This window comes from Chaetodon trifascialis, chromosome 14, assembly GCF_039877785.1.
Source record: "Chaetodon trifascialis isolate fChaTrf1 chromosome 14, fChaTrf1.hap1, whole genome shotgun sequence".
In the NCBI taxonomy this organism is placed as follows: Eukaryota; Metazoa; Chordata; class Actinopteri; order Chaetodontiformes; family Chaetodontidae; genus Chaetodon; species Chaetodon trifascialis.
This window is the reverse complement of record NC_092069.1, coordinates 13,616,930-13,630,428: the sequence shown is the minus strand read 5'-3', so window position 1 is coordinate 13,630,428 and position 13,499 is coordinate 13,616,930. Positions and strand designations below refer to the sequence as shown.

General features: G+C 43.5%; 3 protein-coding genes across 4 annotated transcripts; 1 reads left to right on the top strand and 2 right to left on the bottom strand.

The window, feature by feature from the left end:
* Positions 1-364: 364 nt before the first annotated feature.
* Positions 365-7,435, bottom strand: LOC139342217 (methylmalonate-semialdehyde/malonate-semialdehyde dehydrogenase [acylating], mitochondrial-like). Its single transcript, XM_070979205.1, has 12 exons — positions 6,762-7,435; positions 6,299-6,340; positions 6,122-6,196; positions 5,367-5,528; positions 5,077-5,155; positions 4,296-4,598; positions 3,321-3,442; positions 2,743-2,932; positions 2,083-2,264; positions 1,786-1,965; positions 809-907; positions 365-719 (listed from the first exon to the last, which is right to left on the bottom strand). The coding sequence occupies exons 1-12, from the start codon at positions 6,798-6,800 to the stop codon at positions 615-617; spliced, it is 1,578 nt and encodes a 525-aa protein (XP_070835306.1). The 5' UTR covers positions 6,801-7,435; the 3' UTR covers positions 365-614.
* gstz1 (glutathione S-transferase zeta 1) lies at positions 7,147-9,139 on the top strand. Of its 2 annotated transcripts, none has more exons than XM_070979207.1 (9): positions 7,147-7,368; positions 7,719-7,770; positions 7,861-7,928; positions 8,067-8,147; positions 8,246-8,371; positions 8,463-8,538; positions 8,628-8,680; positions 8,766-8,815; positions 8,969-9,139. In XM_070979207.1, the coding sequence occupies exons 1-9, from the start codon at positions 7,339-7,341 to the stop codon at positions 9,093-9,095; spliced, it is 663 nt and encodes a 220-aa protein (XP_070835308.1). In that variant the 5' UTR covers positions 7,147-7,338; the 3' UTR covers positions 9,096-9,139. The 2 variants fall into 2 exon arrangements, with proteins under 2 accessions (XP_070835308.1, XP_070835310.1); XM_070979209.1 differs by having other exon boundaries at positions 7,147-7,614.
* A 436-nt stretch (positions 9,140-9,575) lies between these two features.
* Positions 9,576-12,695, bottom strand: LOC139341843 (rab9 effector protein with kelch motifs). Its single transcript, XM_070978565.1, has 12 exons — positions 12,634-12,695; positions 12,382-12,552; positions 12,197-12,302; positions 11,962-12,081; positions 11,510-11,687; positions 11,304-11,426; positions 10,944-11,131; positions 10,630-10,826; positions 10,447-10,538; positions 10,319-10,373; positions 9,970-10,067; positions 9,576-9,805 (listed from the first exon to the last, which is right to left on the bottom strand). Exons 1-12 carry the CDS (start codon positions 12,693-12,695, stop codon positions 9,576-9,578), a joined length of 1,620 nt encoding a protein of 539 aa, XP_070834666.1.
* Between the last annotated feature and the right edge of the window lie 804 nt (positions 12,696-13,499).

Below are 13,499 nucleotides of genomic sequence, written 5' to 3'. Positions count from 1 at the left end.
ACACTCTGAATTGTTTGCCTCTGCTTTGTACGCTCCCCACAGAGCGTCAATCATGTCTGTAGCAGAATGCAAAATGTTTGTTTGTGCTCATTATAAATATCGTACCGTGCACATATACGTACAAATGGCCGATGAGTATTCTCTTTCATACACGAAGCTTGTTTGAAGCATGCCACAACCCATTTCAAAGATCCGTTACCTCAAGACAAATTTACTCTCTGACCACGAAGTGCCTATACAAAAATACACACCAGATAATCTACAAAATCTCTGAACAATCACTGGATGGTGGGTCCGAGGAATACAATGCAGTGTCTACAGCAACCTTCAATCACGGGGATTAGATACATTACCAGAAGTACACGTGTTTCAATAAAGGTGTTATATTTGATGAAATGGCATCCAATAACATCGCCTCAGCTGTACAGATCTTCTGCGCAGTAAGAAATCTTGGCCACAGTTTACATTTACATATCTGTCTATACATACACATGTAGTACAAAGGTTTTAGAAATGGGGGAATATTATTATTACATATTTATAGTGTGTTTTGAAGCAAGGTCGTCTTGGTCTTCTGGTTAATCTTGACTGAACAGCAGCACTTGATGGAGCGTTTAGCGGCCCATGGTCGGCATGGTGACTGCAGGACTTTTCAAGGTGGCATCTTCAGCTTTCCACTGTGAGGTGACAGTTTTGATCTGCGTGTAGAACTGGATGCCCTGGAGTGAAAAAATAAAAATGTTTACATCTGCTACACGTGTGTCTTTCTTATAGCTGTAACGATAGGGTGCATTTGTGAATTTCATACTTGTTTGCCATAGAAGTTCATGTCCCCTCTGAAGGATCCTCTTGATCCAGTGAAGGAGAACATGGGCAGCGGAACAGGAATGGGAACATTGACTCCAACCTGCAGAAAACAAGTATTTTCCCTTTCATTTCCATAAGTGGAAGCTTTGTAAAACAATTCCCCAGGATCCTAAATTGCTAGGATGAGTAAGATGTGGCTGATGAGAGATGTGGTATATCCTTGCAGTTTAAAAAACAAGCTTACATGATCGCACTAAACAAAGCTAAACCTGCAGCTTATATTGCAGTTTTTCAAGCGGAGCACGGTCTTATGAAAGGGAGGAAAAAAACTAAATAAAACATTTTGTTATGAAGGCAACAGAAGCATGGCATGGTTGGTTTAGAATGTTTGAAACAGCGGGAATAAGTTTGGACACACTGAGGCCTTTTGGCGAAGGTGCAGGGAGGAAAAAAAAGGAAAAGTAGATGTTTGTTGCATCGAGGTTTGGAGAGGAGGACAGCACATGGCCTGCACAGCATTCCCCGACATGTGAACAGCAAACACAGGGCATAACTAAGGCTCCACTAAGGCAAACAAACAGGGGAAAGGCTGGCCATATTTATGCTTAATGTTGAACAGGACCCTAGGATTCCCTTTTGAGTTTAATTTAAGATTTCCCTCCTTGAATACTACCTGGAAAAATATTTCTATGTCCCCCTGTTTTCATTTAACACACACATATTTGCTGTAGCTATTTGTAGTCTTGCCCAGCGGGGAAGTGGAGGGAAGGGGGTTGCTGAGTGTGTTTATTTTAGGTTACGGGCAAACAAGGCTATACTTGACATGGAAAATAATGGATATGTAATGTGTGTGAAGCTTTTTTAACCAGAAATGTGATGTGTTCCCTGCTTGAGATGCTGTACAGACATGACAGAGGGATGTGAATGTCTCCCTTCTTCCAAAACAGAGGAAGACATTTGGAAGCTGCAGCCGCTCACCTGGCCAACGTCCACCTCGTGCGTGTATTTGCGTGCAGTGGCGCCATTTGTGGTGAAGATAGCTGTGCCGTTGCCATAGGGGTTCCTGTTGACCAAACTGATGGCATCGTCCAGAGTCTCTGCCTCCAGGACAACCAACACAGGCCCAAAGATCTCTTCAGTGTAGCACTTCATCTCAGGCTGAGAGAGCACAAAAGTGAACACTTTTACTGGCAGTTTAGTTTTAGACTTGGTTTTAATGGTGCTCAGATGCAAATCTATGCTGCGTGTGCACATTCAGATATTAAACTCACGCACTGTGACACTGCTAATGATGGTCGGACCCACAAAGTTGCCCCTCTCGTAACCCTTGACATTGACGTTGCGGCCATCCAGGAGCAGTTTCGCTCCAGCGTCCACACCGCTCTGGATCAGACTGCAGACCCTGTCCTTGGCCTGGGGAGAGATCAGAGGGCCCACATCGGCACCAGGCTGGTCTCCTAGCAGGGCCCCCAAAACAAACAGCCATAAGGTTACATACTATGGCACTTGCATGATGTGAGCACATTAAGGGCACTGACATTCAATGCCACAAACATGCAAAAGCCAGAACGAGGGGCACCCTGAGGCACTCCCTCAAAAATGGATACTTAGGGGTTTCCTGTGTACTGCACAAATTAGAGTCCACATCACTGCAAATGGTGAAAATCATTCTCCATTTTACTCCACATCAACTTCCATTCTCAAAGGATCTGATGCGCCGAACCGCTATTTAGGTCTGGGCCGCAGATCTGGCCACAAATTTGCAGCATGGCTGACTCAACAAGCCCTCTCTCCCAGAAAAGTGATGTTACAACAGGGCAAAAGGCGAGAGGTGTGGTCAGGGCGGTGTGGGTGGCCCCCAAGATGACTAAACCAAAAGGCCCTCTGGGGCTCAGGAGAGACAGGGGTCATGGGCGGGGTGATGGGGTGCGGTACCTGCGTTAACGCGCAGTGCCTTGGCTCGCTCCACCAGCTCCGGCAGCCAGTTCCGTGCCTCACCCACCAGGATGGCAGTGGACAGAGCCATGCAGCGCTGTCCCGCTGCCCCAAATGCTGCACCCACAAGCTGGTTCAAAGTGTTCTCCTTGTTGGCATCAGGCATCACCACACCATGGTTCTTGGCTCCCTATAGTATATGTGAAGTGGTTAACCTTCTGTTGTTTGATCTCCACATTACAGCCGCTGCTTAGTCACAAGTGAGAACATTATATATAGTAATACCATATAGAACTTTATACAAACAACCTGCTAATTTTATGCAGTATATTCGTTCCACATTTCAGTCCACATGCAGTAGATGGATACAAACCAAAATAAATAGCCTGAGCATTTATAATCACAGTCTGGCTCTTCAACAGTAATGCACAGCTGCGACCTATGTTTTAGACCTCATCTCATCTGTACGGCCCAAAGTGAGGAGGGTCAACAATCTGTTGGACAATGCTGCCACCTTCTGGACATTTACAGCAAGTGTCAGACATTACATCTGCGCTGCCTTATCATTCAGTACTCACCATGTTGGACTGGACCCTCTTTCCATTTTTGGAACCTCTCTCGTAAATATACTCCCCAGCTTGATTTGAGCCAACAAAGCTGATCGCCTTGATGGCTGGATGGTCACAGATGAAGTTCACAGCTGTGGCAAAAAGACATTTATAGTTACGCATCAACTTAGTACTTGGCTTCACTTAGTAGATTATTCATAAAAATAGCAACAGTCTTTTTATAATCTGTACATGATGTACATATACATGGTTGATCTTTGATCCTGTATCCCATTTATCTTTGATCCTTCTATGCCATTGTTTTTACCTATTTTTAATACTCTGCTGGCTGTAACAACTTAACTTCCCTGGTGTGGGATAAGTAAAGTTTTATCTTATCTAAACTCTGATCTTTTAATCAACAATGGTCTTTAATAACCACTGATATTTCAAATGCTATGTGGAACTGCATGACAGAGAATATCAAGCAATTATCACAATGATGACATAATACTTAATCATATGATTTACATACAATTTTGCAATTGCAATTTTTATAGATTCTCATCAGGTATTGACTAACAAAAGAAGACTTCTTCTAGGTACAGGATGAAAGATGATACGATGAGCCTGCTCTTTCAAACCAGTAAACAGTGAGACATTTTAAAACCATGTGCTTTCACAGTTTGTAATGGGCCTCATTCCTAAATTTAGTCATATTCATCAATATAACAAAAAAGTTGGATTAGGTTTATCAAATTTTTGTTATTGTTTTTGTTATTGATTAATCTGCCAAATATTTTCTTGATTCATTGGTGAATTCATTTGTCTTCAAAATGTCTGAAAATAGCAAAAAATGTCCATTAAAATTTCAGAGAGCTGACATAATTAAATGTCTTGTTCTGTCCAATCAACAGTCCAAAGGCATATAGTTTGTCATCACAGGTTCAGCCACAAAACACTGTGTTTTTGCAATGTCTCAAGTAAACAGAGACCACCTCTTACCATCGTGCTGGCCATGGATGACGTTGATCGTCCCATCTGGAGCACCGGCATCCTGCAGCATCTTGACCAGCAGCATGGCGCAGCTTGGCACCCGCTCTGAAGGCTTCAGCAGGTACGTGTTGCCGCAGACCATGGCCATAGGGAACATCCATAGAGGGATCATGGCAGGGAAGTTGAAGGGGGCGATGCCGGCGCACACCCCGAGGGGAAGGCGGTAGGTGTAGGTGTCCATGTCCTTGGTGATGGAGGGCAGGGTTTCACCAAGCATCAGAGAGGTGACGCTGCAGGCGTGCTCCACAACCTCTGCAAAGAAAAGAAACAAACAGCATCATGAGCTCATGTGTTTTGCAAAGATGTGCCAACCTATGAAACAACTGGGCTTCTCCTTCAATATAAGACTGTGTCCTTATTTTGTAATGCAGTGCTAATGCTAACACCCGTAACACTAACCCCCTATATAGAGATGTCCCATTTTTTTAAACCATCTGCACTGGTTATAGGAGCGGGGTAATAGTTTTTTCTTTATATTTTTAATTAAATACTTTACTTCTTATCAGCCTCAAAAGAAAATCCCTTTCCAAAACATAGAGGAAATGTAAAAGAACAGCAAAAATAAGTGGCAATCATTCCAGTGGATCATGAAGAAAACTGCCCTTTGTTCTGGTTTAGCATAACTCATTAACTATTCTTGCAACGACAACGTAACATAACATGCAAACGTTTACCTATATGTTGCCCTCTGTAAAAGATATGTGTGCATGTGTGTGAGTGAGAAACTTACGCAATCCTCTGAACACATCCCCCTCTGCATCTGCAAGGGTCTTGCCCTGTTCCAGTGTGATGGCCTTGGCAAGTTCTTTCTGAAATAAAAGATGACTCCTGTGTCAGATACTACATTTTTAGTATCAAACGCAAACAGCAGCCTCTGAACTCAAAGGTTAAAAAGGCTGATTTGCAAAAAGAGGTCATATGGACCAGGTATTAATAAGTCATCAATAGGTCAAGGTGAACAGCGCTGAACAGTTAACTATTGTGTTCAGTTGCACTTTATACTTTCTGACTTTGACTTACAATGTTGTCCTTGATAAGCTGCTGATAGCGCAGAAAGACCTGCTGCCGAGTCAAGATGGAGGTCTCGGACCAGGACTGAAAGGCTTTGGAGCACGAGTTGACAGCAGCCAACATCTCCTCCTTGGTGGCTTTGGGTATACGAGAGATCACCTCATTGGTGGCCTGCACAGGAGAAGAAGGAACAACATTTACATGAATGCATCAAAAGCTAGTTAGTTTCAATCAGTAGGGGATATCTGAGTGGACTAAACGTTACATAAAAGGTAAGAAGGTGAATTCTAGCAGATGCTCAACAGATATGGGCCATAAATCTGCAAGACGCGGCACTAATAACGGGATTTCTACATTCATTGCATTTGACTGTTAGATTATGACTTGTTATCGAAGTGTAAATTAGGTTTAAGTGATATTCCTCAGTGGCAAGCAGTTATTTGAGTATTATTTGATATATTTGACACCTGACAAGATAAGGCAAATTTTCTCATTAAAAAAAAAAATAATAAAAAAAAATAAAAAAATAAAAAATAATAATAATAATAATATATAAATGTCTACATTTAGAATTTTATCTAGCTAATGTAGGTTGTTCAACAATAGAAACTAGTTTCTTTGCACTGGCAATGATGTTAAATATTATGTAACAGGTTAAACAACACCACAGACAACCAACTTAACAGACTTAAGCCAGCTGCACGGGTGGACCTGGTGGAAAAACAGAGCACAGTGTGGTGATCGAGTCCAGGTGAAATACTTACAGGATTGTGAATATCCAGCCATTCTGAGCTCTTGGACTCAACAAACTTCCCATCGATGAACAGCTTGGTGGTTGGCTGTGAGGAGATGTGTCACATGTGCATGCATTATCCTTATATGACATTTGGTGTGAAGTGTAACTGCAGACTTTTACTGAATGTTCACTGTTCTCAACTCACCACTGAGGAGGAGTAGCACATGCGGCCAACTCTAAGTGGGACCTGAGAAGGAAACACAGCAGTGGGTCTGAATCAATGCAATGAATATTACCCACCTGTCCATAAACTGTAGGTCTGGTTTACATGCTGTGTCCTTTTGTTTACACAGTATGTAGTGCATTAAATACACAAAACCAGATGTTTCCATTTGCAGCCTGAAGTGCCCACAAGATTAATGAGCAACTACAACTGTGGAGTAATGGAAAGTCAAGGTGACTGGAGGAGACTGGAACAAGGAAGCTGCAGCGTGAATTATCTTTTAAATCAAGTGCAAACAGAACAGCTGAAACAGGCCACCACTGACTTAAGCGATCCAGATCTAAATCCTGGACCATGACACTTTGTAAACAAAGTGAGCTGTCAAACCAACCTGCGTCATCTGCAACCGAGGAAATGTTCAAGCTGTAAAACTTTTAAATCTTACCCTTGTCTTAAGCACGGATTTTAATGCTGTTGCTGCCATGGTGGAGATGTTATTAACCGCAGGCCCACTTTAGTTAACAAGCTGCGCAGGTTGGACGGTGGCCGACAGAAGGCGAATAGAATTGTTCTTCCCCGAGAAGTATTACCTGTGGGCGGGCTCTGAGGAAAGGATAGGCTTACTATTCGCTCCCTGTTCACACCGCCTACAAACATCGTGGCCTGATTAGTCAACTTTGAGTGCATTCTATGCATTCTGTCCCTATTTGACACTTTAGACAATCCCGCCCTAGCTGCAGAACTCGGCTAATCATTGGATAAAAGAATTCGGCAAGCTTCCATTTATTGGCTGAAAATTACGCAACCTGGAGTTGAACTGTGAGCGGAAGCTGTGCTAAAGGAAGAGCTAGCTTCGTTCAGGCTGGTCTCAAGGTACCTCAGCTATGTCTCCGTGATACTACGTCATCGTCAAGACAGAACGAAGGACTGTGCTGTGAAATGTGCAGGACATAACAGACTTCTCTTTAAGCTGCACAGCTTATCCTAAAAATAAAAGCGAAAACGTTATCACAGCCACAACAATGCACTTGTCGTTAGCTTGCCTCGCCAAGGTACTGTAGCAACATGGTCGGCTGCTCGCGGTGTGTGTGTGTGTGTGTTTGTTTCTACCAGGTCGCTAATGTGAACCACATGAAGCCCAAATTTTGCTTAGTCACAGACCAAAGTGTATGTAGGAGGGATTTTTGGAGCACATCCTATTGGCTGCTGGAGATGACGAGTGTTCAACTAAAAACTGCTTGCATTAAGTGTAGTTGAGGGAAAAGTAGAGCCAGAAAACTATGGCAACTCCAACCAAGGTGAACCAGCAGACACCAGGAAAGTGAACTATGACCAAGGGAAATGTGACGTGTTTTCAAATGGACTGATCGTTTTCTGTTGTTTTTTGTTTTTTTCTGTACAGCCTGTTCTTCATGGATACTTCAGAAGTTCCTGCTCCTGGAGGGTTCGCATTGGTAAGACACCACACAGCAAGTGACCACTTCAGCTGTTATTTAAAGCATTTTGATGTCAACAAGATGACAATTTAACTTTGTGTGCACCAGCTTTTGCACTTAAAGGTGTTGAATATGACCAGGTTCCAGTCAATCTAATCAAAGATGGAGGTCAGCAGGTACTGTACAGATTCAATGGATTCACATCAATGCAAAAATGACACTGTACATGATAATTAGCATGAGACATCATAAAGAGCATTGAAAAGTGCATACATGCATTCTGAAACCCTCTCTATCTCCTCCACGTGCTCAAGCTTACGCAACAGTACAGGACATTAAACCCCATGCAACAAGTGCCTGCAGTTGAAATTGATGGTATCACCCTCTCTCAGTCAGTGAGTCGACAAACTCTTCATCCATGCACAGTCATACGCAGCCATATTTAAAGTGAACCAACTGGAGTATTACTGAAGATGGTCTGTTGCTCACACAGCTGGCAGTGATCCAGTACATTGATGAGACCAGGCCAGGGCCTCGGCTTCTTCCAGCGGACCCAAAGAAACGTGCCCAGGTCCGGATGATAAGTGATCTCATTGCCTCTGGGATTCAGCCTCTGCAGGTGAGAACAACACAGTCCCCATGATTAAACAGTCAAGCTGAAAGTCTGTGGTTCCAAGTTCACAATATGAATGAATTCCTGGATGTTTCAGAATTTGTATGTGATTCAGAAAATAGGAGCAGAAAAGGTGCAGTGGTCTCAGCACTTCATTGATCGTGGCTTTAAAGGTTTGTGGTTTGTCTTCTCAACTAACAACCTGAGTTGTTATAAGACTTCTCTTGACTTCCTTCATGTTATGCACACCTTTCTCTTCCAGCTCTTGAGCCCATTCTGAAGCAAACAGCAGGGAAATATTGTGTGGGTGATGAGGTAAGAGCATGACCGTTGTGTTAAAGCATGGGACAGTGTGATTTACAGCAGAAACTGTTCATCGGGCTCATTGCTTACCTTTTAGATATCCATGGCAGACATCTGTCTGGTCCCACAAGTCTACAATGCAGAGAGGTACGTAAGGAGATATTTCATGATACTGCATCATAAATACCACATTTACACTCAGCCACCCAGAACAAGGAGATCGACATGCATGCCCAAGACCCTGTTGAACTTAAAACACCTTCTGAGAGAAGCATGACCCTGTGTCTTTAATCTGTGCAGGTTCAAAGTGGACATGAAGCAGTATCCAACTATCCAAAGGTTAAATCAAACCTTACTTGAGATTGAAGCTTTCAAAGTGAGCCACCCGTCTTGCCAACCAGACACACCTGCTGATCTGCGTACATAGAACTCAGCCATGCAACTTTGTACATCATTAAATAAAATGCTGTCAAAACAAGTCTTATTTCTGCGCCGTTACTTCAAATAAGTAAACTTTGAGTTAAAAATATTTATTAGCATTTTGACTTCATCTGTTTATCCAGTCCAACACTTTACCCTCAATTACACACTGATATGTGGGAAACGTGTAAAACATGGAGATCAGAGATTTGTTATGCAAAGTGCAAAACCACTCAGTTCACTCACTGCTTGCAGCATTTTGCCTGTGTGGAGGAAATATGGTTAGTTATTAAAGAGATTCAAAGGGAGCTAAAATAAAGTCTAAGCTGCATTATACGTCATAGAAAAATAATAAAACAAGACAAAAATAAGTGCTAATGCTTGGAGATACTGTAATTTTTCTGTCACATCATCAAGCCAGATCGCAGCATCTCCACCTCCACTGATTAAAAAGTGATAAAAACAATCGTCCCCTTTAGATTCTTCATCACTTGTCACCAGGAATCTCCACTGTGCACTTGACTGTGTCGTTGTAGAAGGTACCGGAGCAGTCTGACCCACCAAACACCAGCAATGTGCAGCGGACGCTGACGTGTTCGCCCTGTTCGCGCTTCTCGCTGTCTGTCTGGATGGAGCAGCCCAGGTTTATCATGCTGTGTCCAGCACGAGGCTTGGAGCAAAGCAGAGGAGACGCAACTGAGCTCCACATGTGGGTGTCTGAGGAGAAATCAAAGCAGGAGGATTCACTGTTTGGTGATGCATTGAGAAAGGGCGACTCAAAGTTACTTCCCCATGTCTGTTCAACAATCAACAGACTGGATCACTGATAAAGATTTGTTTATTTCATTCATATGTAATCAGAAGCCATTGCAATAACTCACCAGTGCTGAAGATGTGTACGTCCTGCAGGGCTCCAATTGCACTGCAACCTCCACAGACTAAAATCCTGTTGTGTGAAACTGGTAGAGCTGCATGGAACCTGTCCACATAGAGGCAAGGAGGACTTTATGTACCATTATTGTTCTAAAGCCAGTTTCTACATAATATTTTATCTCACTTCTATCTTTTCATGTTGAGCTTAAAAAAGCAGAAAGATGGTATAATTTTGATTCTATTTGGTGTTAAAACCCATGAAATTCAAACCCAGTTTTGTCAGTCCAAGACACCAAAAATACAAAAACCAGATGGCTTCGTCAGTGACATCTCAAGGTTGATTAGTCCTGTACTCACCCTCGAGGCAGTGGTGGCATGTTCCCACACTTCACAGCTGTGTACTCCATGAAGCCTTCCCTCATTAAGAAAAAATAAATTAATATCAGTTTAAATCTGGAGACACAAACATCAGATCTTCATCTTACCCAGATCCAGAATGTGGAGATCATTCAGGTAGGTAGCAGTCTTCCGTCCCCCAAATATGATCAACTTCTGCGACATCAGAGTGGCCGAGTGTCTGTGGCACACGGAGAGAAACCTGAGATCAACATTAAAAAAAATAAAAAAGGATTTGGATGTGAATTTATTGTGTTGAAAAGAAGACTGACCCGAACCGAGGCAGAGGTTTGTCCCCCTCCACAATCGGCTGGTACCAGAGTTCAAACTCTGGGTTAAAGATGTACAGAGCATTACTGCAGGATTTATCCCCAGAATAATGGCTCTGCTGAACTCCTCCAAAGACAAAGAGCTCTTTCTTATAAAAGGCTGCAGAATGATATGCCAAATTTGGAACATTTCCTCTCGCCTAAAGGGGGTGAATCCAGAAAAACAAACCAGAGGAAGGCACCTCTTACACCTCTGCTCGAGTATTCGATAAGAAATCAGGGAGCTGCAGCACGTTAGGAACTTGCAACAAACCCACAGTGACAAGCCTCCACTTCCAGGTCAGAGTGTTGAGGATGTACAGCTCGCTGTAGCGCTGACCCTCCCTCAGGCCACCGTAGACGAAGACGGACTTCGAGTCTGGGTCATAGGTCGCGGAGTGTCCTCGGGCGCACGGTGGCATGGGTCCAGAGGCAGAGGAGTTCATGGGAAACCAGAAGTCATTGTCTGGGAAGAAGGCAGAAAGGAAACTAAATGTGGGAAAACGTGTTCAGTGTAAATGTATTTTAGGGCTTCCTTGTTTGCCTTTCTTCCTTCCTTGGCTGTTAACAGTTTCACCTGATGACCTGCTGCCATCAAGCTGACACGCTTTATGGACATCACTCAAAACAGCACACACCTAACTCAAGCTTCCACAGGGAGTCGTTGCAGTAGTTTTGATCTGCCGCCTCCCCTCCGATGAGGATGGCGGTGTCATGGTCACTCAGACACATCGTGTGGCTCCAGCGCTTTGATGGACACACTGAAACTAATCATGAGCTCCGTCAAAACCCATTTTGTGCATTCAGACGTGACGGCAACGGCTGTTAAGTTGATGCTTCTGACCTTCTCTGTTCTCATTCTTTATCTGCACAGCCATGTCTTCTCGGCTGTTCATCCTGGACAGCCTCATTTTCTTGGGGGTTGACGCCTGGTCTATGTCCTCGGCGAGACTGTCCATGTCCTCAGAGCTCCATGTCAGATGGCCTTTCTTGCTAATAACTGTCCGTCTGGGAGTCTTATCCTGTCAGTCGCACAGAGTATAATCACAGATTAGGTTACTAACTTTGCATGTACGCAGACTTTGATATATTCTTCAGGGTGACTCGTACCGTAGGCCAGACTGGGAGCTGATTTCTCGTAGTGGACTCACTGGTGTCAATTTTATTCACTTGGACCTCAGTGTAGCAAACACTGTCACCCAAGTGTGAGCAGTTGGGAGTTATCTGCAAGGCAAGGCGATAATGAAATGTTGTAACAGGAGTGTAGATTACTGCAAAAGCTCTCATTCAACTCACCGTGTCATATGCAGTGCTTTGGTTTGACGTGCAGCACAGATCAGTCACGTCCTGGTCTGGTTCTGGGAACAGAACCTTCCTTTGAACCAGAGGAGTGCTGCTGAAGACGCTGGCTTCATCCTGTGGCCGGTCGCAGGACATTGCATGGAACAAAAAAACAGCAAAAATGTGCCACATGGTACTTTGTCAGGTATATGAGATGCCCTGTAAGCTTTAGCTCACTTATGAAACCTACCTCGCCACACACTGTGAGCACTATCTTGCCATAAACCCCCTTCCTGCCTCTCTCTGCTGCCACTGTGACCAGGTCCGTCCTCCAGTCCCCCTCCCAGGTCAGGCACCTGATTTCAGCGCCCATTTTAACTATTTACACTGCAGGATATATATATATAAAGTTGCTAAAGTCATTTTTCTACACACCTTGCTTGAGCTGACAGGGTACCGATTTTCTGAGCCGGTGCTTCCGCACTGACCAGAACGTCTACTGAGATTGTTGCCTGACTGTGTTTCCATTCTCCAAGCCCAAAGATGACCAGGTGTTTGGGGAGCGGCAGCGGGATGTGGACCTGGAAAGACGCTCGGTTGGATTTGCTGCGGAAGGCGGACATGATTGAAATGTTGTTGTTTTGACGTGAAAACGTCTGTTTGTTCAGGTTTTCTTAAAGGGCCTACCTAATGAACTGGCGGGGAGCGTCACGCACGGACCAAAGCACGTAAAAGTTCAGTCTCCCCATCTTGTTTCAGCGTCTCCTCGCCGAGAAGGTTCCAGGCTAAGCAGCCAGCAGAACTCCGATAATCACTTCTGATTGGCTGAGTCGAGCTCGTGGCCGTTGTGAAGAACGCGCACGTGGGACCACCTGACACCTTGATTTAAAAATTACCAGGAGACGAAACGATGCGTAACACCTGCACTTTTCTTCGTTAGGTATCACTGAACAGCACCGGTGTCCTACATGCACAGTCCAAGTTATTAAAAAGCTATTTTCCATCTTTTAAATATATTTTCTAATTAATGGCTTCCCTCACCTGCGTGAAAGAGGGGCTAAATGGGATTACTAAAAGTTTATTTTCAGAGATTATTTTCACCAGATCACTCCGAGCCTTTCATTTCTATGGAGAAAAGCACAGATCATCACAGCTATCATTTGGAAAAATACACATTATGTTGGCCACATCAACAGATGTTCATTGACCCCTACGGTCAGTTTTAATACTGTGGTTAATGGACCCCCGAAACTTAAATTGTATTTTCCAGTTTTAATTTATTTTATCAGTTGATTGTTGAAGGGGGAAAATGCTCGGGGGTTAAATTAAAAAGTAAAAAGCTCTACATTTTTTTCAGATTTTAAAGACCTAGTACAAAAGTTAATTATTTAGCATTATTAGTTAGTGATGTATTCAGGAACATTTTGAAGTAGTGCAGTGATTTTTGTTATTATTCTGCCTCCCTCATGCACACTGAACACCTTCATTGTTATGCAGTTCAGTGCAACACCTCATGTATGACTTCATGGTTTAATCAGCTCCACAGACACATC

Bases quoted from the DNA above. Each gene is read 5' to 3' on its own strand.
- LOC139342217 (XM_070979205.1), bottom strand. From the start codon at position 6,800: ATGGCAGCAACAGCATTAAAATCCGTGCTTAAGACAAGG. The intron at 6,197-6,298 runs GTGAGTTGAGAA...ATCTCCTCACAG, and splicing joins TGTGCTACTCCTCCTCAGTG to CCAACCACCAAGCTGTTCAT. The intron at 720-808 runs GTATGAAATTCA...TTTTCACTCCAG, and splicing joins TGAACTTCTATGGCAAACAA to GGCATCCAGTTCTACACGCA.
- gstz1 (XM_070979207.1), top strand. From the start codon at position 7,339: ATGCACTTGTCGTTAGCTTGCCTCGCCAAG. The intron at 8,148-8,245 runs GTGAGTCGACAA...TTGCTCACACAG, and splicing joins GTATCACCCTCTCTCAGTCA to CTGGCAGTGATCCAGTACAT. The intron at 8,681-8,765 runs GTAAGAGCATGA...CTTACCTTTTAG, and splicing joins AATATTGTGTGGGTGATGAG to ATATCCATGGCAGACATCTG.
- LOC139341843 (XM_070978565.1), bottom strand. From the start codon at position 12,695: ATGGGGAGACTGAACTTTTACGTGCTTTGGTCCGTGCGTGACGCTCCC. The intron at 11,132-11,303 runs GTGTGTGCTGTT...CCTTCTTCCCAG, and splicing joins CCTGTGGAAGCTTGAGTTAG to ACAATGACTTCTGGTTTCCC. The intron at 10,827-10,943 runs GTGGGTTTGTTG...CACCCCCTTTAG, and splicing joins GGAAGTGGAGGCTTGTCACT to GCGAGAGGAAATGTTCCAAA.